The 27209-nt window shown below is 41.2% G+C and overlaps 1 protein-coding gene across 1 annotated transcript in view; it reads left to right on the top strand.

The window, feature by feature from the left end:
- The window catches only part of LOC124798038 (mitotic checkpoint serine/threonine-protein kinase BUB1-like), a 232625-nt gene extending 213248 nt beyond the window's left edge, over nucleotides 1-19377 (top strand). Inside the window, exons 18-19 of the mRNA XM_047261258.1 lie at nucleotides 9009-9115; nucleotides 19060-19377. Coding sequence (XP_047117214.1) covers nucleotides 9009-9115; nucleotides 19060-19231 — 279 coding nt within the window. The 3' untranslated portion in view covers nucleotides 19232-19377. The remainder of the gene's footprint in view (nucleotides 1-9008; nucleotides 9116-19059) is intronic.
- Nucleotides 19378-27209: the final 7832 nt, after the last annotated feature.

Genomic DNA, 27209 nt, shown 5'->3' with positions numbered 1-27209 from the left:
TGTGGCAGTTTAACTTCACAGGAACACTGGCCTGCTTCACTTACTGCTGCTCGCAAGCAAACACTTGCATCAGCAAGTCTGCCCGTATAATGTGATGTGTCCATCCTCCATTAACGGTTTCTGAGCTACTCTGCTGTTCTATCCATGTCAGCTCGTCCGCCTCTATTGTGACGTCTGCTAGTGGGGATATTGAAAGGAGAAAGGAAGCTTTTGAAATATGGTACCATAGAGGAGTGCTGAAGACTAGATGGGTAGATCATGTGAAATTTGCCTGCTGCTGGGTTCTTTCACTTGACTACTATTCGCTAATAATGCAACTTCAAACCAAACATTTCAAAATTAAATATTAAAATTCATATAATATTGTGGGGTGTACTCATCTGTTCCTTTTCGTCGATCTGCTGCTGTAACAGTAACTGAGTTACTGTATGTCCACAGTAACTTTGTGTTTTATGCCAAGAATGACTAAATCGAACATTATGTTTCAGAAGTTCTTTTTATTATATCACCTAGTTTTTGACCTTTTTATGTACGCTGGGGTAATGATATATCAGTCTTCTTACATATTCCGTACAATTTGCCAAGTCTGACATACTTGCTGCACGAATTTACGTAAAGTACTCATGTAAGCAGTTACATGATTCTTGCACAAAATCTCATAAGACACTGATGTACACCTTACTCCATCGAATGATTATAAAGTACTGACCTCCTTGTGCCAGCATGGCTGCTCCTTTTATATACAATTCTGAACAATCCTCGGTATTGTTGTAAATGGTTTTTTAATAAAATTACAATAAAACTGTTACCTCGAAATTAATGACTCATTTCAACAGTTGCACTAGCTCTTATAGAACAAATACATAGATGAATTTTCAAGCATATAACATTTTAAGAGTGTACAAATGCTCCAAATATGAAGTATTAACAATATTTTTACTACTTTTATTAAATACAAAAGATACATGCTTCGTAAAATGTTCCTACCAATGTATATGTTTCCAAGTCTCCCTTTGAATGCGGCAAAATAGGTCTTTTATTTATTATTGACAAAACACCTAAAGAACTGTGCCTGTTTACATGCCACTTATAACATTTTCACTAATTACATTTTAATTTTCTAATCAGTTTTGATTCTCTCAGTTGTTTTTTCCTTTAAATACCACAGACTTTAATTTAGACACTGTTTTAACACAAATCCACCTCAGTTTCAAAGAAATGACTTTGATCATTGTACTCGATCATTTGTTCCAGATTACACTTAATTATGTTAATCCTAAATATTCCTACCTATTACAGGACCTATATACTTCAATACAATTGTAATTTAGTAACCAGTTTCATTGTAACAATTTTATAAGTATAGGTTTACCTATACCACTACCTTTTGTTTACATCAGTGATTCCTGTTTATTTCAAATTGGATTGAAAAATATGTGTTTTAAATGGTTTTCAATGGACTGTTATGTCTCAATCAATAACTAATGAGGAGGAACTGAATTGAATTGTGGAGGAAACCAATTTATGCCCCAGTTTGGCTAAAAGAAGGGATTCTTTGATATGGCATATTCTGAGACATCAAGGGATCATCGATTTAATACTGTATGGAAGTGTTGGAGTTGGGGGAAATTGTAGAGGGAGACCAAGAAATGAATACAGTATGTGGGTTCAAAAGGATGTAGGCTGCAGTAGTTATTTGAAGCGGCACAGTCTAAAGTAATGTGGAGATCTGTATTGAACCAGTATTTGGACTGCATACAACAACAACAGCAACAATGCTGACTGAAAAGGAACTTCATGTGACTGAAGTTCGGCAATGGCAAGGAATTGTCAGTTTGGTACTGGAAGGTAGTGTGGGGGTTAAAGAGTTTGGAGGGAATCCAAGGCATAGATATACTTAATAGATTCAAAGGAAGGTAGACTGCAGTAGTTATTTAGAGGAAAAGAGGATTGCACAGGACAGATTAGGGTGCAGAGCTGCATCGAACAAGTTTTCAGACTGAAGACAGCAGCAGCAGCAGCAGCAACAACAACAACAACGTTACAGCAATTTGCTACTTGAGTCAGAGTTGTTTTGGCCGGCCAGTGTGGCCGTGCAGTTCTAGATGCTTCAGTCTGGAACCGCGTGGCCGCTACGGTTGCAGGTTCAAATCCTGGCTCGAGCATGGATGTGTGTGATGTCCTGAGGTTGGTTAGGTTTAAGTAGTTCTAAGTTCTAGGGGACTGATGACCACAGATGTTAAGTCCCATAGTGCTCAGAACCATTTGAACCATTTTTGAATTCAGAGTTGTTTTCAATCGACCTGAAAGAAATTGTTGATTTTGCACCTGATGGAACAATCAGTTACGTCATTTGTTGTTATTGTTTTATGGAGAGTAGTTACCTGTATTGCTTAACGCAGAAAAAACTCTGTTTTATTCATTGTGTGTTTGTTCATTATTCATGTCCATGGGTTGTGGTTGTAGGATTTGTTGTCTATGTTTCTCTAGGCCCTCTAATAATATACTGAGTTTGTGCTAGTGAATTGTACATTTAATCATAGAACTCGCATGTGCTCATGGTAGTATATGTTAAATAATCTGTGTGTTTTACTTCACTGAAACCTGGAACAGTCTGGACATGGGATGTGTCTTTTAACCATTCTGTAGACTTTGTGAAGCAAGATTTTTATAAAATTATCTTTTAAGTACTGGTAATTATGTCAGAGAAATTTATTTGTATGCAATGTCTTTAAAATTGTGGGGCATTTTTAGATCAGTCTTCCAATCAAGAAGATATTAAAACATTTCTAGTGTAATATTCTGTCTGTTCCATAACTGCTCCTTCCTTCTCCCTATACATTAACTAGCAACATACAGAAGCATAAGAAACATAGCAATAAACACACTCAAGGTACAAAAATTCATGAAAATAAAATTTAATTACTAACAACAATTAACTGATATCTGTTGTCCACAATTGACTATGCACCTTAACACAAAATTTAGAGAACCAAAAAGGTGACATTACATGTAAATATCTTACATTCCTGTACTCTGAGAGCTGGAGGGCTATTAAAACTTTATTTGTTGAAATATGTAGTTAATTTCAAAACATAGAAGTTGTTATTGTGAGAACAGATATTATTACTCTTGGTACCTGGATAAGTATCAAGTGATTTCCAATGCATATATGGTTGCACAGCCAGTGTTCAACATCAAGGTTATTTTTCTTAGGTAGCACAAAACTTCTTAGGTAGCAGAAAACAACAAAACGAAAGCCCGAAGATGTAGGCTCTGTTATGATTGACTATGAGCTGGCAACTGACACCACACAAGCCGTACCAGTTATCAGGAAAAGGATTAAGAAACTAATTGATTAATTACAGAAAACCAATAGTTTCGTGGAACTGTCTTGCCATATTTATTATCTGCCGTGCACATCAAATAAGTTTGATCAAAATGGCTGATGCCGACTATATTGTTTGCTACATCTATCTTTCTTTTAAGATAAAGGCAGAGTGAGGGTAAAATTTTCCTTGGAACAGTTGAAGTGAACCAGCTATAACAATACATACACAGCACTTGGTACTGAAACAACTGCCACAATAACTACTCTGACTTGTACACAGCATAAAATTCTTTTCGAGGGTTTACACAACATTGATGGCAAAAGACAATATTAAAGAAAAAAAATAGTATCAGAAAGCCACCCCCCCCCTCCCAAAAAAAAAAAACAATGTCCTTAAAGGTCATCGTCATCTTCTCTTCAAACTTTTGCTTTCCCCCCCCCCCCCCCCCCCCCCCCACACACACACACACACACACACACACACACAACCACCACCCCCAGTGTTATGGTAACCATTGTTTTCTGTATTCCTTGTCTTCTTCTCACAGCTGTGTAAAATCATTGTATCTGGAGAGATAATCTTTACCACTCATTCTTTGGAGATTTTCATTCCAGTTTTTCCTATTTTGTAGTATTTTATTGAGGATATTAAATCTATTGGATTCTTTCTTAATATCCAAATATCGAAATCTGTTGGCTCTTGTGCATCCCTTCACTACTCTTAGAAATCTCATCTCTCTTGCTTGTACATTACCTTGTTGACATTTACTTATAATCTGCTTCTATAAAGAAAAGCTAGAATTTCCATTATCATATAAAATTTCAATCTTGTTTCTTTCCTCACATTTTTGAGACATCTTTTTATTTTCCACATATATTTCTTAACTTTGTGATTTTTTTATGTCTTTGTCATACTCATGTTGCTTCATATCCTAAATAGTTGACATGCTCAATCTTTTATATTACTCTGTTATTAATCACAATTTTTGTCCTGACAGAGTGTTTCCATTTAAAAACCATTCATGTTGTCGTCTTTTGTGAAATTGTCAAATGGTACTCTCCACAGATCATACCTCATAAAATGTATTCCTCTTTACAAGAAATCGCATAAAAATGAACTTCTTCGCAAACAATGAAATAAAACAAGTCTTGCCTCACAGAAGCAACAGACTATGTAAATGTAACCCACTAGGTATCTGCAGGTTTGTATGTCCAAAATGTCCCAGTGTTTTTCTTACAGATGGGGAATGTAGATAATTTGACTTATGTTACAATAAATATAAAGGAGCTCAACAATTAAATGTACATGCTTCTAATGAGAAAAAAGAAAACTTATCAAATATTACTAAACAGCTCGCAAACTGTTGACATCCAACACACTGGTACTAAACTCAGCATATTATTGGTAGTCTCAGAGTTATGATGACAGTAAATAAAATAGACTACCATATACCATATATATCATAGCTAACACTTGGTTCAAGAATCATAAAAGAAGGTTGTATACATGGAAGAAGCCTGGGGATACTGACAGGTTTCAGATATATTACATAATGGTAAGACAGAGATTTAGGAACCAGGTTTTAAATTGTAAGACATTTCCAGGGGCAGATGTGGACTCTGATCACAATCTATTGGTTATGAACTGTAGATTAAAACTGAAGAAACTGCAAAAAGGTGGGAATTTAAGGAGATGGGACCTGGATAAACTGAAAGAACCAGAGGTTGTACAGAGTTTCAGGGAGAGCATAAGGGAACAATTGACAGGAATGGGGGAAAGAAATACAGTAGAAGAAGAATGGGTAGCTCTGAGGGATGAAGTAGTGAAGGCAGCAGAGGACCTAGTAGGTAAAAAGACAAGGGCTAGTAGAAATCCTTGGATAACAGAAGAAATACTGAATTTAATTGATGAAAGGAGAAAATATAAAAATGCAGTAAATGAAGCAGGCAAAAAGGAATACAAACGTCTCAAAAATGAGATCGACAGGAAGTGTAAAATGGCTAAGCAGGGATGGCTAGAGGACAAATGTAAGGATGTAGAGGGTTATCTCACTAGGGGTAAGATAGATACTGTCTACAGGAAAATTAAAGAGACCTTTGGAGAAAAGAGAACCACTTGTATCAGATGGAAACCCAGTTCTAAGCAAAGAAGGGAAAACAGAAAGGTGGAGGGTGTATATAGAGGGCCTATACAAGGGCAATGTACTTGAGGACAATATTATGGAAATGGAAGACGATATAGATGAAGATGAAATGGGAGATACGATACTGCGTGAAAAGTTTGACAGAGAACTGAAAGACCTGAGTCGAAACAAGGCCCCAGGAGTAGACAACATTCCATTAGAACTACTGACAGCCTTGGGAGAGCCAGTCCTGACAAAACTCTACCATCTGGTGAGCAAGATGTATGAGACAGGCGAAATATCCTCAGACTTCAAGAAGAATATAATAATTCCGATCCCAAAGAAAGCAGGTGCTGACAGATGTTCAAAATTACCAAACAATCAGTCTAATAAGTCACAGAAGTAAAATACTAACACGTATTCTCTACAGATGAATGGAAAAACTGGTAGAAGCCGACCTCGAGGAAGATCAGTATGGATTCCGTAGAAATGTTGGAACACGTGAGGCAATACTGACCCTACGACTTATCTTAGAAGCTAGATTAAGGAAAGGCAGACCTACGTTTCTAGCATTTGTAGACTTAGAGAAAGCTTTTGACAATGTTGACTGGAATACTCTCTTTCAAATTCTGAAGGTGGCAGGGGTAAAATACAGAGTGCGAAAGGCTATTTACAATTTGTACAGAAACCAGATGGCAGTTATAAGAGTCGAGGGGCACAAAAGGGAAGCAGTGGTTGGAAAGGGAGTGAGACAAGGTGTTAGCCTATCCCCGATGTTATTCAATCTGTATATTGAGCAAGCAGTGAAGGAAACAAAAGAAAAATTCGGAGTAAGTATTAAAACCCATGGAGAAGGAATAAAAACTTTGAGGTTCGCCGATGACATTGTAATTCTGTCAGAGACAGCAAAGGACTTGGAAGAGCAGTTGAACAGAATGGATAGTGTCTTGAAAGGAGGATATAAGATGAACATCAACAAAAGCAAAACGAGGATAATGGAATGTAGTCAAATTAAGTCGGGTGATGCTGAGGGAATTAGATTAGGAAATGAGACACTTAAAGTAGTAAAGGAGTTTTGCTATTTGGGGAGCAAAATAACTGATGATGGCTGAAGTAGAGAGGATATAAAATGTAGACTGACAATTGCAAGGAAAGCGTTTTTGAAGAAGAGAAATTTGTTAACATAGATTATTGATTTAGGTGTCAGGAAGTCGTTTCTGAAAGTATTTGTATGGAGTGTAGCCATGTATGGAAGTGAAACATGGACGATAAATAGTTTGGACAAGAAGAGAATAGAAGCTTTCAAAATGCGGTGCTACAGAAGAATGCTGAAGATTAGATGGGTAGATCACATAACTAATGAGGAGGTGCTGAATAGGATTGGGGAGAAGAGAAGTTTGTGGCACAACTTGACTAGAAGAAGGGATCGGTTGGTAGGACATGTTCTGAGGCATCAAGGGACCACAAATTTAGCATTGGAAGGCAGCGTGGAGGGTAAAAATCGTAGAGGGAGACCAAGAGATGAATACACTAAACAGATTCAGAAGGATGTAGGTTGCAGTAGGCACTGAGAGATGAAGAAGCTTGCACAGGATAGAGGAGCATTGAGAGCTGCATCAAACCAGTCTCAGGACTGAAGACCACAACGACAACAACATACCAGGTGCAGAAGTATGAAACCGGAATTTCTCTAGAGATGGTGCTAGCCGTCAGTTTAGGGTCCATGACACTGCAGCTGCAGCACCATCTGCTTCCTGTAATGGCTGACGACGAATATCGACACACAGTAACCCAAGTTCCATACATCAGTATCTGTTTCAAACACGTAAACATGTTGAGTTATGTGCCTACAGACTATGATTTGTGGATAGCATTGGTTTTCTATTATCATTTGAAGAAAACTGTAGCAGAATTGCATCAAATGCTTGTCAAAGCTTTTGGCAAACATACTCCTGGGAAAACACACTGCTTCGAGTGGTTCAAAAAAATTCAAAAGTGATGATTTTGATGTGAGAGAAGATGAGTGTGAGAAATCACCAAAAACGTTCAAAGACAATGAGTTGCAGCCTTACTGGATGAAGATGAAATTCAAACTGAAGAGGAACCCTTGGAACAACTGAATGTGATGCAGAAAGTGGGGAAATGGGGTCCGCATGAACTGAATGAAAGACAGCACACAAATCGAAAGACCACTTGTGAAATGCTGCTCGCTAGATACAAAAGAAAGTTGTTTCTCCATCGAATAGTGGCAGGTGATGAAAAGTGTCATAAATCATGGGTGAATCCTGGCAAACCATCGACATCCACTGCAAGGCCAAATGGCTTTGGAAAGAAGACAATGCTCTGAATTTGGTGTTATCAGAATGATGTCATCCATTATGAGCTGCTAAATCTGGTAAAAGCGTTAACATTGATTGCTGCCAACAGCAAATGATCGATTTAAATCGAGCATTAGTGAAAAAAGACCGGAATATGGAAAAAGGCAACATACAGTCATATTGCTCTATGATAACGCCCCATCCACTCAACAAAACGGGTCAGGAAAACAATCGTGGCGTTCAGTTGGGAAATACTAGAGCAAGCAGCTTGTTCTCCAGACTTGGCTCTGTCCAATTATCATCTATTTGCATCACTGGGACACACATTCGCTGAACAACGCATCAATTTGTATGAAACAATGAAGATTATTTTGAATAAAATATTGTTTATAAGTTTCAAACAACGACGTGTAATTATTGCAGTCAAATTCTGATTTCATACTTCTACACGTGGTATATTGGGCAGTGACTGCATTTTCATATAACAACCCCATGACAATAAATGCCACTAACACTCTCTCCAATATATGAAAGAGAAGACTGGTACAAAGAATTGCAATGTCATATTCAACTAAAGCAAATTATCAACCAGTGATTTCATATCTTTGCCTTGTGTGTAGCTATTGGGATTGCTGCAAGACCAGGAGCTTGCTCTTGGTTTCTAATTGTTTGTTTATTATCAATAAAAAATTTTACTAGATATTCCTAATGCTTTCTCATAGTAGTGTTCATTCTCAACAACAGACCATGCTATTTAAGAGAGAGAGAAGAGGAGAAGAAGTAAGTTTTAAGCAATGGAAACTCCAGGTTGGAATATCAACAGCATGAGGAAAAGATAGATTGCTGCTTACTGTAAAGATGACACGTTAAGTTACAGACAGATATTTCAGTTGCAGGCAGAATGCATTCTGGTCCAAGCTGCCAGAGTTGACAGTCACGTGTATGTGAGGTGTGCTGCTTGTGTGAATGAATGGTGTGTGTTTCTCTGTATTTTGCTGATGAAGGTTGTGGAGGAGAGCTAATGTGTAAGTGTCTTTTAATTGTACTTGTCTGCAGCTTAATGTGTCATCTTTATGGTAAGTAGTAATCTGTGTTTTCCTAACATTGTTGAAGTAAGTTTTAAATAATTTTACATCATTCAGTGAAGTATAAAAGGAAAAAAATTGTAGGTTAGCTTTTTAATCTGAAATATTTTTAAAATATTGTTCTTCCATTGCCTGTTTGTTATATTTTCAGACCGATATTTTTGGACTCCTGTCAACAGCTCATTGTTTCCTGTTTGGAGAGTATATGAAAGTATCACATAAGAGTGGAAAATGGGTTATACAAAAATCATTGCCAAGGTTAGTATGTATCCTGACTGTACATTATTACTATGATTCTTAATTACTGTTGTCATTCCACTGCTGTTAATATATCAACATTTTTAGTTTCTAGCTTATTCATTACCTTCATCACTACACTCCTGTAACTTTGTTCCAAACTCAAAACATTATCTGCCATTATACCTTTAATTGCTAATCTGTTCAGTGTTATAGTATTTCTACAACCCAAAGAAAACTGGGTACCAAAATAAGAAATCTCTCAAAAAAATGATAGATTAACCATTATTTAACTTCAGAAGACACAGCTCTGTTATGGCCGGCAGAAATTAATTTAAAAAAAATGAAGAAAGACTTGGATTTCAAAACACTGGATTCCTTCCACAGAGGTAGACCAAAGGCAGAAGTAAAAACATGTTTTATCCTAACTTGGCAAGACATGACATCATCAGGTGGATAAGGCACAGCAATTTACATTATTTATTACATATTTTAACAGCCTTTGTCACAGTGCAGTAGCTGTTGTATCGCAACTTTGTCATAACCCTTTTTTCTGTGTGTACCTCTTAATATGCAGTCGAAACAACCATCCCAGCCCCTGTGCACAGTCTCTCTCTCTCTTTGTGTGTGTGTGTGTGTGTGTGTGTGTGTGTGTGTGTGTGTGTGTGTGTGTGTATTCTGGTGGCTCACTTACATTCTTCCCATCTTGACAGGCCTTCCCAATGTTTTAGATGTTATTCATCATAACAGCAGTGGAAATGCAGAAATCTTGTATTTTCATCTTCATATTCCTTAAGGATGGATAATATATAAAAACAAAGATGATGTGACTTACCAAACGAAAGTGCTGGCAAGTCGATACACACACAAACATACACACAAAATTCAAGCTTTCACAACCAACGGTTACTTCGTCAGGAAAGAGGGAAGGAGAGGGAAAGACGAAAGGATGTGGGTTTTAAGGGAGAGGGTAAGGAGTCATTCCAATCCCGGGAGCGGAAAGACTTACCTTAGGGGGAAAAGGGGACAGGTATACACTCGCGCGCGCACACACACACACACATATCCATCCGCACATACACAGACGCAAGCAGACATTTGTAAAGGCAAAGAGTTTGGGCAGAGATGTCAGTCGAGGCGGAAGTACAGAGGCAAAGATGTTGTTGAAAGACAGGTGAGGTATGAGCGGTGGCAAATTGAAATTAGCGGAGATTGAGGCCTGGTGGATAACGAATCTGCTCCAGTCCGGAATCCCTGAACCATTACACCAACAACCTGAAAACAGCTTTCGCAACCCGCAACTACCCTCCCGACCTGGTACAGAAGCAAATAACCAGAGCCACTTCCTCATCTCCTCAAACCCAGAACCTCCCACAGGAGAACCCCAAAAGTGCCCCACTTGTGACAGGATACTTTCCGGGACTGGATCAGACTCTGAATGTGGCTCTCCAGCAGGGATACGACTTCCTCAAATCCTGCCCTGAAATGAGATCCATCCTTTATGAAATCCTCCCCACTCCACCAAGAGTGTCTTTCCGCCGTCCACCTAACCTTCGTAACCTCTTAGTTCATCCCTATGAAATCCCCAAACCACCTTCCCTACCCTCTGGCTCCTACCCTTGTAACCGCCCCCGGTGTAAAACCTGTCCCATGCACCCTCCCACCACCACCTACTCCAGTCCTGTAACCTGGAAGGTGTACACAATCAAAGGCAGAGCCACGTGTGAAAGCACCCACCTGATTTACCAACTGACCTGCCTACACTGTGAAGCTTTCTGTGTGGGAATGACCAGCAACAAACTGTCCATTTACATGAATGGACACAGGCAGACAGTGTTTGTTGGTAATGAGGATCACCCTGTGGCTAAACATGCCTTGGTGCACGGCCATCACATCTTGGCACAGTGTTACACCGTCCGGGTTATCTGGATACTTCCCACTAACACCATCCTGTCAGAACTCCAGAGATGGGAACTTGCCCTTCAGTATACTCTCTCTTCTCGTTATCCGCCAGGCCTTAATCTCCGCTAATTTCTAATTTCAATTTGCCGCCGCTCATACCTCACCTGTCTTTCAACAACATCTTTGCCTCTGTACTTCCGCCTCGACTGACATCTCTGCCCAAACTCTTTGCCTTTACAAATGTCTGCTTGTGTCTGTGTATGTGCGGATGGATATGTGTGTGTGTGTGTGTGTGTGTGTGCACGAGTGTATACCTGTCCCTTTTTCCCCCTTAGGTAAGTCTTTCCGCTCCTGGGATTGGAATGACTCCTTACTCTCTCCCTTAAAACCCACATCCTTTCGTCTTTCCTTATCCTTCCCTCTTTCGTGATGAGGCAACCATTCGTTGCGAAAGCTAGAACGAAAGTGCCGGCAGGTCGATAGACACACAAACAAACACGAACATACACACGAAATTCAAGCTTTCGCAACAAACTGTTGCCTCATCAGGAAAGAGGGAAGGAGAGGGAAAGACGAAAGGATGTGGGTTTTAACCCTTTGTTGCCTGACGGTACTTAAAAGTACCAGTAAGTTTTGACTCTAATTATTTTCTCGTGGTGCAGTTTCGTGATCTGAGAGCCTGTCGGTACGTAACAGTAACTCTGCTCTACTGTTTCATAGATGTTATTGTGCAATACATAGACCTCTCTGGCGGTCAGAGCTTGAAATTGTTTTTCGCGCACTGCTGTGAAAACAGAAGATTGTATGTGCTTGTTTCCATGGAGTTGCCTGAATTTGTGCGCAATTTATTGAAACTTCCGTTGAGTTTTCCATTGTACGTACTTACCTTCTTTGTTTTTTTTAATAGTTTGAACCATTACGTTACAAGTGAATGACAAAAAGTGGAAAATATAAGGCGGACTTATTAGTACCGTCAGGTTGTGCGTACACTTTATTGTAGCAACAGTACGTTACCTCTCAATAGTTGTTCTGTCCACTTTTTCTCACACAGAAATCGGTAAATACATTTGCCTGTGGAACAATTAGAACAAACAGGAAAGGTTTTCCAGGAAATTTACCTAAAGAAAAATGTCTAAATCAAATCACAGAGAGTCATCTTTAGACCTAACAGTATTTCAATGGAAGGAAAATAAAGTAGTATATTTTGCGTCAAACTGCCATGGCATTGAACAGAGCGTAGTGACAAGAAAACAGAAAGATGGAACTAGTATGACTATACCATGTCCAGTTATTGTATGTGATTACAATAAAAACATGGGTGGTGTGGATCATGCAGACAGATTACATTCAACTTATGGTCTTGACAAGCGATCAAAGAAATGGTGGTACCGTCTCTTCTGGGGAGCAATAGAAATTGCTTTTGTCAATGCTTTCGTCATTTTCAGTTATCTACGTGGGGCACTGCCACTGCTGGAATTCAGGTGTGCTGTGGCACTAGGGCTAATGAATGAACAGCAAGTGCCAAATCTCAAAAAGACAAACTCTGGTAAAGATGAAATAACTCTCCCAAAGAGAAGGAAGGATAACTTTTCTGTTCCGAAGGATGTACGTCTTGGCAACCGAGGAAACCATTTTGTAGTGTTCAGTTGTAAAAGAGGACGAGGCGAAATGTGTGCGAAAAATAAAATTCAGTCGAGACCACATTCACAATGTAGTACATGTAAAGTGTATTTGTGCTGCAATGAGAAAAAGAACTGTTTTCTACAATTTCATGAGGTATCACTAAATATGTGATATGTATATACTGTCAAAAATGTATAGCTAAGTTACTATGTATTGTTAAGTTGCTCTAGAATAAATTTATGCAAAATTAAAAAAAAAAAAATCAGAAGTATCATTTTTCAGTTAATTAATTTTCTAATGTAAAAATATTTAATATTTATGTGGAATAAGGTACAAGTTATAAAAATTGGAGCATTTTTCTGCGCATGTTGTGATTCTGTACATGGAGTCTGACGGTACTTCTAAGTACCAGGAGAGAAAAAAGTTGTGAAAAATGAAATAAAATTTTACAAAAAATCCTACCGTCATTTGAGGCCACAATAGCATAAATTCTGCAAAGAAAATGTTAAAAAGTAAATTTTTTCTTATGTCGGGAAACAAATGGTTAAGGTAGAGGGTAAGGAGTCATTCCAATCCCGGGAGCGGAAAGACTTACCTTAGGGGGAAAAAAGGACAGGTATACACTTGCACACACACACATATCCATCTGCATATATATATATATATATATATATATATATATATATATATATAGAGGGAAACATTCCACGCGGGAAAAATATATATAAAAACAAAGATGATGTGACTTACCATACGAAAGCGCTGGCAGGTCGATAGGAACACAAACAAACATGCTAGAAGAATAAATAAAAATGTACATTCTACACGGAAGACAAAGTTCATTGCCATGTATACTGACTGCTTTCCCCCATACTCACAGTAAAATGTAATTTGTTTAAAATAATAATATATAAATTTTGATTAAGGCTTCATTCCTTTTTTCAAAGAGGAAAAAACTGTTGCATTAAGTGCAGTTTGAGCCAATCACATGGAAGGTGAATGTGATCTTAACATAGGCCTGAAGCCACCTGACCACCACCCCAGTTAGCACCATCTCTTGTCTCGAATTATATGTGTGGAACACATCAGAAGTGTGGCAACATGTGTCAAGCTCACACGATGTAGGTGCACAGGCGTGCGTGCGTGCGCGCGCGCGCGCGTGTGTGTGTGTGTGTGTGTGTGTGTGTGTGTGTGTGTGTGTTTAATTTTCACCTGTTGGCAGCTCCACACCTGTTACTTTGTGAATATCTGCTTTACTCCTAAATTATTTATGTCAAAATCATTAATTATTTGATTACTTGGAAACTATTGTTGGGTATGTTTAAGATGTACAAATACAATCTCCTTACTTTGTAGTTATAACAGTTCCATGTTATCCTTAACTCATGCCGCACCCTGGCCATCAAACTCTTTCCCCCCTCACCTTCCTTTTTCTCCCCATTGTCACCCCCACCTGCCGCTCAGAAATATCTTGTGTAGTTACCTAATCCCTGCCAGAGGACTGACTTTTGAGTGGTCTCATATTAGTACGCTGAAATGCAGTGAAGTTTGATGATTACAGGGTCTGGCCCCTCCTAGTTAGATAAGTAAAAACGAAACACCACCAAAGAAAAGTGATATGATCTCAAAGCAGAAAGTTCATGTACGGAATATAAACATAAAGGACTCACTGTTTCATTACAGAAAGCCTTAATGTACAGTAAAAACTATGATAAGTGTTTGGAGGAATGGAATACCTGAAGTGTAGATGTGTTGTTGTAGGTAATAATGCACCTGTGAACTGAATCTCACAGTCCAAGAAAATGAAACTTCAAACCTTGGTATCCAAAAAGAATACACTACTGGCCATTAAAATTGCTACACCAAGAAGAAATGCAGATGATAAACGGGTATTCATTGGACAGATATATTATACTGGAACTGACATGTGATTACATTTTCACAGGTGCATAGATCCCGAGAAATCAGTACCCAGAACAACCACCTCTGGCCGTAATAACGGCCTTGATACGCCTGGGAATTGAGTCAAACAGAGCTTGGATGGCTGCCCATGTAGCTTCAACACGATACCACTTGACGTATTGTGACGAGCCAGTTGCTCAGCCACCATTGACCAGACGTTTTCAATTGGTGAGAGATCTGGGAAATGTGCTGGCCAGGGCAGCAGTCGAACATTTTCTGTATCCAGAAAGGCCTGTACAGGACCTGCAACATGCGGTCGTGCGTTATCCTGCTGAAATGTAGGGTTTCACAGGGATCGAATGAAGGGTAGAGCCACAGGTCATAACAAATCTGAACTGTAACATCCACTGTTCAAAGTGCCGTCAGTGCTAACAAGAGGTGACCGAGACGTGTAACCAATGGCAGCCCATACCATACCATCACGCCGGGTGATACGCCAGTATGGCGATGACAAAGACATGCTTCCAATGTACGTTCACCGCAATGTCGCCAAACACGGATGCGACCATCATGATGCTGTAAACAGAACCTGGATTCATCCGAAAAAATGACGTTTTGCCATTCGTGCTCCAATCTTTGATGCAGCGTCAAGGGTAACCGCAGCCATGGTCTCCGAGCTGATCTTCCATGTTGCTGCAAACGTTGTCGAACTGTTCGTGCAGATGGTTGATGTCTTGCAAACGTCCCCATCTGTTGACTCAGGGATCGAGACGTGGCTGCACGATCCGTTACAGCCATGCGGATAAGATGACTGTCATCTCGACTGCTAGTGATACGAGGCTGTTGGGATCCAGCACTGTGTTCCGTATAAGTATCTCGACCAACGCGAGCAGCAATGTTATGATGCGATAAACCGCAATCGTGATAGGCTACAATCCGACCTTTATCAAAGTCGGAAACGTGATGGTAAGCATTTCTCCTCCTTACACGCGGCATCACAACAACGTTTCACCAGGCATCGGCGGTCGACTGCTGTTTGTGTATGAGAAATTGTTTGGAAACTTTCCTCATGTCAGCATGTTGTAGGTGTCGCCACCGGCGCCAACCTTGTGTGAATGCTCTGAAAAGCTAATCATTTGCATATTACAGCATCTCCTTCCTGTCGGTTAAATTTTGCGTCTGTAGCACGTCATCTTCGTGGTGTAGCAATTTTAATGGCCAGTGGTGTATATACTGCCATTGTAGAGGAAAACCGTACCACAGTGACAGAGATTGTGTCCACTAGAATTGTTATAAAATGTGAAGGAAAATAAACTTCAACCTTTGCGGACAGAAATGGTTTTACTGTTCAACAATTACCTCCTTACCGCTGTCACCTGAATCCAATCACACACTGATATGGAGCAAATCAAACAAAATATGTGAGCAAGAAACACCTACAAATCTGTCTTTGAAAACTTTGAAGTCCCCAACATGAATCTAAACAAAAGAAATGCACACACGAAAAACATTCGAGAGGAATATCAGTGGCATAATGCTTTAATTCAGTAGGACTTGTGAATGGGTTGTCATACATGCTGGATTTGAAAGTAATATTGAAGTAGTTTCTCATCTTGCTTGCTGTTGATTAATACATTTATTATCATGACTTACATGCACATGATATATATGCAGTATCAATAATGTTTTGAAACAGTATGTTCTTGCAGTTCCACTCTTTTAATGGTGACACAATAGATATATCAGCAAACACTAGTATCCTCTCTGTCAAATTGTGAAATTATGTCCAACAAGTTATATTGGCTGTAAAGTAAGTGCTATCTGCAGAAGGTTAGTATTACCTTTTTTTTCCATTGTATTTATTTCTTTTGTTGTCAGAGGTCACTCTCGTTATTTATATTAGAATTTTCTTACAATTTATTGTCAAACAGTATGTTTAAAAGTGTAAATAATTTAGGAGTGAAGATGTCCATTCATAGAATAGCAAAAACAGTAAGTCACCGACAGGCACACACAGAAAAGAAAGAAAACTTGCAAGTCTCCTTTCTTCTTAAATTATTTAAGTTCTATCAGAACTTTTCTACATATTTATAGTGACAAGGAAATTTGCTTTATGTTAGTGAATAAGTACAAGCTTGACATAACTGTCTTCTTGGGTGCAGGCTCAAATAAATAAATTAGTAAAACAATTAATTTCATAAGGGCCTTTTCATTTGGGCTCTTAAGGCTCAGTGCCTCTCCCTCCCCCTCTTCTCTCCTCTACTAAGTGTAGTGTTCGGATATAACAAGGTAGGTGTATAAATTTACAAGAGGAAACAGGACTGCAAGACAAGACAAGTCTGACTTTTCATTAAAAAAATTGAGAAATAGCTCCTGTTTTATAAAAAGCATCTTGTTTTAAAAAAAATGACCTAAACAGGAATCTTGTAATTATGAAACATACTGTAGCAAAGTAATCAGTATTATCCAGAAAAATACATTTAAAGTCATTTCTGCATTTATTTATCATGAAACTATTGCAGAAGATGTGTTTCCCAAACAAGTATGAAGTAACGAATTGTAGCCTAATTTACAACACTTTCTTCACTAGAAAAGCTAAGCATCATACAGATTCACAGTAGTTTGCTTCTCTATTATTTATTTTACAGCTCCATGTATAAATTGTAACAAACTCTTCTGTTCACTGTATGTTAATTCACTTGCATCAATAAGAAATGAACCTCAAAAACAATCTTTATTTGGAAAGTATATATTAAAAAGATAGAAATTTTTAAGAGAGAATTGAAACCATGGGAGAAAATTAGAACTATGGGAATCTATAGCTACGCACTCCACCATCCACCGTATGGTGTATGGCATAGGGTCTCCTGTACCACTACTAGTCATTTCCTTTCTTGTTCCATTTGTAAAAAGACCAAGGGAAAATAGACTGTCTATATGCCTCCATATGAACCCTAAATTCTCATATTGTATCCTCGTGGTCCTTAGTGAAATTTATGTTGACAGCAGTAGAATTGTGCTGCAGTCAGTTTCTAATGCTGGTTATCTAAATTTTCTCAGTAGTGTGCCATGAGAAGAATGTTGCCTTCCCTCCAGGGTTTCTCATTTGAGTTCCTGAACAATCTCTATAATACTTTGTGTTGTTAGAACCTATCAGTAACAAAAAATGAAATGAAATGTCATGTGGCCAGGGCCTCCTGTCGGGTAGACCAGTCGCCTGGTGCAAGTCTTTTTAGTTGATGCCACTTCGGCAACTTGCACATCGATGGGGATGAGATGATGATGATGATGACAACAACACAACGCCCAGTCCCTGGGTGGAGAAAATCTTCGACCCAGCCGGGAATCGAACCCAGGCCCATTAGCATGGCATTCTGGCACCCTGACCACTCAGCTATCGAGGCGGACAATCAGTAACAAATTAAGCAGCCCGCCTCAGAACTGCTTTGAAGTCTTTCTTTAATCTGACCTGGTGTGGATCCCAAACACTCAAACAGTACTCCTGAATAGGTCACACTAGTGTCGTGTATGCGTCCTTTACAAATAAATTCCACTTTTCCAAAATTCTCTCAACAAACACTTCGTCTTACATACCACAAACCTTACATGCTTGTTCCATTTCATATCGCTTTGCAACATTACACACAGATATATAAATGACGTGACTGTGTTAAGCAGGACGCTACTAATGCTACATCTGGATATTGCAGGTTTGTTTATGCTACTCATATGCATTATCTTGCATTGTTCCTACATTTAGAGCGAGCTGCCATTCATCACACTAACTAGAAATTTTGCCTAAGCCATCTTGTACCCTCCTACAGTAGCACAACTTTCAAACCTTCCCATAAAACACAGCCAAATTGGGAAACAACCATAGATTGCTGCTCACCCTGACTGCCGGATCATTTAAGATCATTTATGTACATAGAAAATAATGGTGGTCCTCTCACACTTCACCGGGGCGCTCCTGATGACACCCTCATCTTTGATGAACACTCGTCAACGAGAATGACGTACTGGGCTCAGTGCCTTAAGAAGCCTTCGAGCCACTTGCGTATCTGTGCTTATACTTCAGTTAACAGTCTGCAGTGGAGCACCATGTGAAATGCTTTTCGGAAATCGTGAAATATGGAATCTGCTTGTTGCCCTTCATCCACAATTTACAGTGTATCTTGTGAGGGAAGTGCAAGCTGAATTTTGTACGAGCAATGCTTTCTACAACCATGCTAATTCATATACATAAGCTTTTTAGTCTGAAGGAAATTTATCATATTCAAACTCAGAATAATTCTGCAGCAAACCGATGTTAAAGATATTGGTCTGTAATTTTGCAGGTCCATTGTTGTACACCCTATATCCTTATATGCTGATAAAAAATTTGTTAGTATAAACCCACCTTAAGAGTGGCATATTGTTATTTCTCAATTCGTTTGTGAACCTCTTACTGTGTCTTGATTAGTAGACACTACTAAAATGTGTATCTGCTAGAATCTTGAGAACTGTGATGACTGTAGTTGTCATTTTATTGTTAACAGGTCATGTCATAAACAACTGTGGTCGCAGTTCTTCCACGACCTTCTGAACATCGAGTCGTGTGACAAATTACCAGACTTGGGCTATTGGGAGGCAGCCATGCAGCAAGAAATTGATGTGACAGTTCTAAATGATCAGCTCAAAGTTTTAAAGAATGCGATGGATGGTTATTAATGTGACTTATTTAACATTCTGACATATTATCGTTATTAACACTGCATCTCTGATGTGAAAACTTTTATATTTGTAAATACATTTGTATAATTTTAGTGCTATATATATAAATTCTGTTTCGGTTTGTGTAACCATGAAAACACCAAGAGGCCTTCATTATTTCATATTACCTGTTGCTCACAGGAAACTAATTTGTTACTGTATCAGAAGAAATACTGCTGTGGTGAAAGATATTATTTCTAGGTCTTTAAAGATGGATGTTTGGAGGAGCACTTACCAAATCTGAATGTTAATTATGGAGTGATTTTACATTCATTTTGTTTCTGACATTATAGATGAACATGAAGCAAGAGTCAGTGTCTAATGGAAATTTCTGCAAGGGAATTTAGAGATGCTTGTTTTTGCCTTCAATGAATTAGGAAAACCAGTGCATCATCTTTCAGCTGCAATGTGTTGTTGGGAAGATTCACAAAGCAGTATGTTGGCGTCAAAGTTTATTTGGCCTACTTAAGAGTGAAATACTTTCCAATCTTGCCAGAGGTACCACTTTCCCAGAGATGTACTATTACAGGGAGAAAGTGGATGACTAATTAACTGCCATGTTAGAAATTGATCATTCTGCATCACAGGGCTAATTGACAGGAAGCCCTCAATCATTAAACAATTTCAAGAGTTGCTTGGAGCTAATAAAATCGAGAAATCAATGGGTCCTGGTTGTAAAAGGCAAAATGGCTACAAAATTGGTTTGGCTTGACATTGGCTCTATGTTGAGATGACATTTCTGTAGTTATTGACAGCTGGTATCGGTGCCTACAAGTTCTGGAAGCGTTGCTTATCTTAGTGTGTATTTTCTGAAGGTGGTAGAGGAAATAGTTAAAATTTTTAATCTGGTCTATCATCCCCATTGTAAAGTGATTGTTGCTGTGCTGTTGCTGTTGAGTGTGAGTCGTGGGTGTGCCATGCCAGCATGCTGCACATTATCAACTAAGGGAGCAACATGCAGTGCTGCTTCAGTTATTTCTAGCTGTCCTACTGTCCCAGCAAACTGGGAGAAGCCACATTATACAGTGCTTTTTCCAGTAGGTGACTGTATAGTTAAGGCAGTGTAAACTGCTACAGCTGTGCAGTTTAGTGTGAAAAGGCTGTGTTGTGCAGGAATCAAATGGGGAAACAGATTTAGCCAGGATGGGAAATCCTAAGGGAGTGATGCCATCAAGCAGTAGTACTTCAAGAAACAATAAAGACAAAGCGAAAACAGAACTAATCAAAGAAAAATGAGTGTGTTACATCAATGTGCAACTTTCTGATGTTTGTTGAAGACAGATTTTCAGTGCAAGAAATGACACAGACATGAAGCAAGTAAATAAAAAGTGGAACTAAAGGAGCAGGCTGTCTTAATTGCCAAGTTGCAACAACTACAAAAACAAAATAAGTTGGTGAGAAAACACACAGCAAACATAAAATGTAAGTGCAGTACTAAAGACGATACTGTTATAACCTTTAATCACTGTTAAATTGCGTGGATATACAAACGTAGAAACAATAGCTGGTTACATGCTACCAATTCCGTATCGTTCATTCGACTGCCGTGCCTTGACATGCGGCCGGCGCCGTTCGTAGCTAGGTGGCGCTCCCGCGCTCAGCCGAGTTGCGGAGTGCCTCTATCGCCGTTTGCGCGTACTGACATGGCGGCACTCTTAAATGTCATGGCACTGTCACAACACTTTTCCCCCCTTGAAAAAAAACACTCACTTCCTGGGAGACACGGACAGCACGGAGACATCCATGGCCTCTTGGGAGGCCCCGATAAGATCCCGTGGAGAAACACGAGAGTACGGTCGAAAATGTCCAGGATGGAAGCCCGTGCGTGGAACGTGCCTCCTGGACGAGATGATGGGTGAAAACTCTGGAGCAGCATCCATAGGTGTTGTGGACCTGGGGGTGTGATCCAGCGAGATGGGTCCCTGAGAAGGCGGCGTCGCGACTGGGACCGGTTCCGGCGTACTCGGAAGCGGTAGCGACGTCGGCTGCAGCAACATGCACGGGAGATCGGCAGCAGCGACAGGACTGTCTTCTCGGGCTGGTGGAGGTGAAGGAAGGGGCGGTGGCACCGGTGTGGCCACCACTCGTGGGCACATCTGGTCGTAATGGCGAACAACCATGCCGTCGTCCGTACATATTTCACAAAGCCGGCGGCCACGAAGAGCCTTGACCACCCCTGGAATCCATTTAGGGCGAGATCCATACCCTTGTGCCCACACGTCGGCGCCCACCGAGTATTTTCCCGCATGAGGGGACACAGTACAAGGCCTGACAGGGTGAAGCAGGTGCAGTAGAGTGTGCAGTTGGCGGCCATGCAAGAGTTCAGCAGGGCTGTGATCACCCAGAGGCGTGAAGCAATGAGAACTCATAAAATGCAACAGAGCGTCATCTGTGGAAAAATCACTAAGGAATTTTTTCATCTGGCCTTTGAAAGTGCGGACAAGGTGCTCGACCTCCCCATTCGATTGCGGATGGAAGGGCGGTGCTGTAACATGATGAATCCCGTGTCCAGTACAAAAATCACGGAAGGCCTGCGAAGAGAAGTGAGAAACTTCAAGAAGGCATCAATCAACAGCAGCCAATAAGTGCCGAGGAAGGGGCCGGCAAATTCAGCGTGCACCCGTTCCCATGGCTGCGCTGGGTCAGGCCACTGGGAGGGCATTGTACGGGGTGCAGCCAGTTGTTGAGCACACTGACCACACGTAGCGATCATGTGGGCGATGTCCGAATCAATACTGGGCCAATAAACTTGCCTGCGGGCCAGGGACTTAGTCCGAGAAATCCCCCAATGGCCTTCATGCAACAGTTTGAGAACATCTTTGCAAAGAGAGGCTGGCACCACGACCCGTGGAGATGCGCCATCTGTGGCCAGAAGAACACCACCATCACGAACAGACAGACGAAGGCGCAAGGCATGGTAGTTGCGAAGGGGATCCGATGCCCGGCCCTTGGTCCTGTCCGGCCAATCCCGTTGAATAAAACCGATCACCTGACGCAGGACCGGGTCCCGCACAGTAGCCGACGCGACCTGCGACCCTGTAAGCGGAAAACCCTCGACCGCACGACATTCTACCTCATCAATGTGGAAACAGAGTAGTTCATCTCGATCGAAAACCGGGTCGGGGCCCATCAGCAAACGCAACAACGTGTCAGCGTTGGCGTATTGGGCTGTGGGGTGATAGTGAATCTCATAGTGAGAACGAGACAAGTATAAGACCCAATGTTGCAGGTGGTGAGCTGCCCTATCCGGAAGCGACGCCGATGGGCTGAACAGAGAGACCAGCGGCTTGTGGCCGGTAATGAGGTGAAACTTAGAACCATACAAAAAAACGCTGAAATTTTTTAGAGCATAAATGATAGCGAGCGCCTCCTTTTCGACTTGAGAATAACGCCGTTGTGCATCGTTGAGGGTCTTGGAAGCATAGGCAATGGGTCGTTCCGACCCATCCTCATACCGATGGGCGAGAACAGCCCTAGGCCATACTGGGACGCGTCAGTCGCCAGAACCAAGTGCTGACCCGGACGGAATGTGGCAAGACAAGGCGCTGGCTGCAAATGAGCCTTCAGGTGGACAAAAGCCTGCTCACACTCGTCGGACCAACAGAAAGGAACGTTTTTGCATAACAGCTGATGCAGAGGATGAGCTACCGCCGCCGCAGATGGAATGAATTTGTGATAATAAGCAATCTTGTCTAGAAACGCCTGAAGTTCTTTTACCGTAGACGGCCGGGGTAGAGCAGTAATGGCCGCAACATGTTGACATAGAGGGCGTATACCCTCACGGGACAAGTGGAAACCAAGGTACACGATGGAGGGTTGGAAGAACTGTGACTTGTCCAGATTGCACTTCAACCCAGCCGAATGCAGAACCCGAAATAGTGAACGCAAATTGCGAAGGTGCTCCTCAGTGGAGGCTCCCGTGACAACAATGTCATCCAGATAGTTTATGGAGCCGGGAACGGAAGCCGTGAGCTGTTCCAAAAACCGCTGAAAAATGGTCGGCGCGCTAGCGATGCCAAACGGTAACCGCTAGTACTGATACAACCCACAAGGAGTGTTGATGACGAGAAATTCCTTGGAAGACGCATCCAATGGCAACTGATGGTACGCCTCCGATAAGTCAAGTTTGGAAAAGAACTCACCCCCAGCGAGCTTGGTAAATAACTCCTCAGGACGGGGAAGAGGATAAGTGTCAATGAGGCTCTGAGCGTTGACAGTGGCTTTAAAATCACCACACAATCGCAGACTCCTGTTTGGTTTAGAAACCACCACGATTGGCGATGCCCATTCGCTGGAGGTAACAGGAAGGAGAATCCCTGAAGCTGTTAACCTGTCTATCTCAGCCTTGACAAGTCCTCGCAACGCCACCGGAATAGGGCGTGCCCGGAAAAACTTAGGGCGAGCTGTAGGTTTAAGAGTAATGTGGGCTTCAAAATCTTTGGCACGACCCAGACCAGCAGAGAACACGGACGAGAATTCAGAACACAATCCATCCAGCTGTTGATACGGAATATCCTCAGATATGAGGTGCACATCATCATCAATGGAGAACCTGAACAACTGGAAAGCATCATAACCGAACAGGTTTTCAGTGCCCGCATGATCCACCACATAAAACGTGAGGGGCCTAACAACAGACTTGTAGGCAGTGGAAGCATCAAACTGGCCAACGATAGGAATTTTCTGTTTATTATAAGTTCTCAGATTTCGCGTAACTGGAGACAAGGGAGGGGAACCCAACTCCAAATATGTGCGAGAATTAATGAGAGTTACTGCAGAGCCAGTGTCCACTTGCATGTGAATGTCTTTATCCAGAACACGAACAGTAACAAACAAACAAACAACTTATTTGTTTGAGAAAGCACACAGTTAACATCCATGTCCGATGCCTCGTCCTCGTCGACAGGAACTTTAGGGGACTGACACACAGAAGCAATGTGGCCTTTTTTCCCTACATGAATTACACGTGGCCCAACATTTTGGACACGCAGCCCTGTCATGCTGTACGAAACAACGTGGACAAGAAGGAAGTGTGGAACGAACCTGCTTCTGTGGTTGCTGTTTTCGCTGCGAGCGTGGCGACCCAACGCGACGTCGTTGACGCGAGTGAACCGCCGCCACATCGTCGGTCCCCTGGGAAACAGGCAAATTGTCCGTGTTGAAAGTGGTCTGTATAGCGCCTACATCACACCACGCATCTATTTGCTCACCAGCAGCGTGAGACACTTCAAAAGATTGAGCGATGCTTAGAACTTCCGACAACAACGGGTTTGGCAGTTGTTAGGCACGTTGCCGAACTTCTTTATCAGGAGCAAGCCGTAGAATAGCATCCCTAACCATTGAATCAGCATAAGACTCATGATGAGTGTCCGTGACAAACTGACATTTCCTACTCTGACCGTGTAGTTCCGCCGCCCAAGCCCGGTAAGATTGATGGGGCTGTTTACGACACCGGTAGAACGCCACGCGGGCGGCAACGACGTGGGTGTTTTTTCGGTAATAGTTAGACAATAAGTCACACATTTCTTGGAAGGACAGAGAGGCAGGTTCCCGCAGTGGGGCTAACTGAGATAGCAGCTGATAGATCTGTGGGGAAATCCAAGATAGAAATAACGACTTACACGTAGGAGCGTCGACAACGCCGAAAGCCAAGAAGTGTTGCCGCAAACGCTTCTCATAATCCTCCCAGTCTTCAGCGGCCTCGTCGTAAGGAGGGAACGGAGGCAGAGAAGAGGAAGACAGACGAAGAGTAAGCGACGTCGGCAATGCCTGAATAGCAGCTGTCAGCTGTGTTTGCTGTTCAGTGAGCACTTGCATAAGCTGTTCCGTGTCTGCCCCGACACGAACACACAAATCCACAACGCAGGAACAAAAATATCCTACCTCGTCGCCAAAAAGTGTTATAACCTTTAATCACTAATAAATTGCGTGGATATACAAATGTAGAAACAATAGCTGGTTACATGCTACCAATTCCGTATCGGTCATTCGACTGCCGTGTCGTGACATGCGGCCGGCGTCGTTCGTAGCTATATGGCGCTCCCGCGCTCAGCTGAGTTGCGGAGCGCCTCTATCGCCGTTTGTGCGTACTGATGTGGCGGCACTCTTAAATGTCGTGGCACTGTCACAACAGATACTATCTCAGAGTTGCAGTCACACCAGTTCCAGGTGCTAAAATAGCTGTAGCACAAGCTGCTGGCAAAACAATCAATTGGTCACCCCCTGGACACATCATATTACTGCTGCATAACGCAGCCTGTAGCGTTAACAATTGCCTCAGATGAGGAATAGTCGATGGGTTTCTTCATGTATGCCATATGCAGCTGCTGTTGGTCTATGGTGATAAGTTCTGCAGAACCACCAAATTGTGGAGATTCTGATTGCTGCGTTTCACCTGCTGCCCCAAATGGCCCTAGAAATCTTGTAATAGGGGATACAATCAATTGAGTTAGCAGGCCATTTGAGGTGTGTTACGAAATCTGGCTTCATCAGCCGAGAACATACACGTATAGCCTTGGGATCATGGCTCTGGTTTTCTTGGAAGACAGGACTATTCACAGCATGCCCATTATGAAAATGGAGTAAAGACAACATTTGATCACTGAGAATGTTGACATGAACATTCTGGTTCATGATAACTTGAATGAATATGTCCAAATTATATTACAAAAAACACTCCTCAAAACATTGCAGGACCATTTTCCACGCACATTGGGTTAAATGCCTCATTGGGCCGCTGGTGCACATCATTTGAGAAGGGGAGAAAAATGTGACTCATCAGACCACACTACATTCCTCTAGTAGCTATAGTGTCCAGTTGCTGTGTTGTTTGGTCTGTTGGAGACGTGTTACATTTTGTGGCGCAGTGACCATTTTTGAGTTACCCTACTCGATGTCTGTTACATGCAGTTACCTCCACTCTGTTTGCTCAGTGTGTGGTTGAAATTAACCTGCATCCACTGACAGCAGCAGTTCCTGTCTGGTTTGAGACTGATTGTGATACTCATCTCTAGTCCCTGCTGGTTAGGATGTTTTTTATGACCACTGTTCTCACATTATGTTACATGGCTATAAGTAGTCACGGGCATGTCCAAATATGGTACATTCTTTTGCTGTTCTATCACATTTCTACATGGACCCATCTTACTCTATGGTTCCATACAATCAACTGGCACATACACACCACTTCACTATCATGACGTCAGTGATGAAGGATCTCATGACCACATGATACTAGTCCTATGCCATCTGTAATGCTTTGGAATGACCAGTGTGTTGTTTTAAGGAAGTGATTAATATTTTGTCCACTATGCTTGCTTTGTTCAAAGTGTGGAGAACAAATGATAGGTGAAGGTAGTGCAAGAAAAATTGATGAGCACAACAAAGTCCACCAACAAGCAAATGTGTATGTGAAGGAAATTAAACAAACTATTAATGTAGTCATCCTACTAGAAACTGCTTCAGAAATCACCAGAAGATAATGAACATTAAAAAGGTGTAAAAGTCACATACATGTGAGCCTGGAGCCTGCCTAAGAAAGAAAGCCTTTTAATGATAGTGTAGAACATTACAGGGGATACAGATTCAAATATATTAAGATGTAAAACGTGTGCAGAATCTTGAAGATTGACTACCTTGGAAAGCTTTGAAAGCAGTTTCAAACTATGCTTCAGGAGAGGGGCAAAGGTAGTCCACCAATTCTTTGAAGTGAGCCACGAACACTTTTGACCACTGATATAGAAATACTTAATGTGGATGGCTATAACTTATCTTCTAGTTATGCAGGTCACATTTGGAGAAAGATGACAATGTCACTTAAATTAAGAAGGCATACGAAAATAAAAACATTGGTATCTATAGATTTTGCAGAGATCAGCATTTTGAATCTTGTGCTCCTCAATTGGAATTTCATTGATAGTTAATAAGTAGTCAATAT

The sequence above is a fragment of the Schistocerca piceifrons genome, chromosome 5 (assembly GCF_021461385.2).
Source record: "Schistocerca piceifrons isolate TAMUIC-IGC-003096 chromosome 5, iqSchPice1.1, whole genome shotgun sequence".
NCBI classification, from domain to species: Eukaryota; Metazoa; Arthropoda; class Insecta; order Orthoptera; family Acrididae; genus Schistocerca; species Schistocerca piceifrons.
This window is presented reverse-complemented; position numbering and strand designations above follow the sequence as displayed.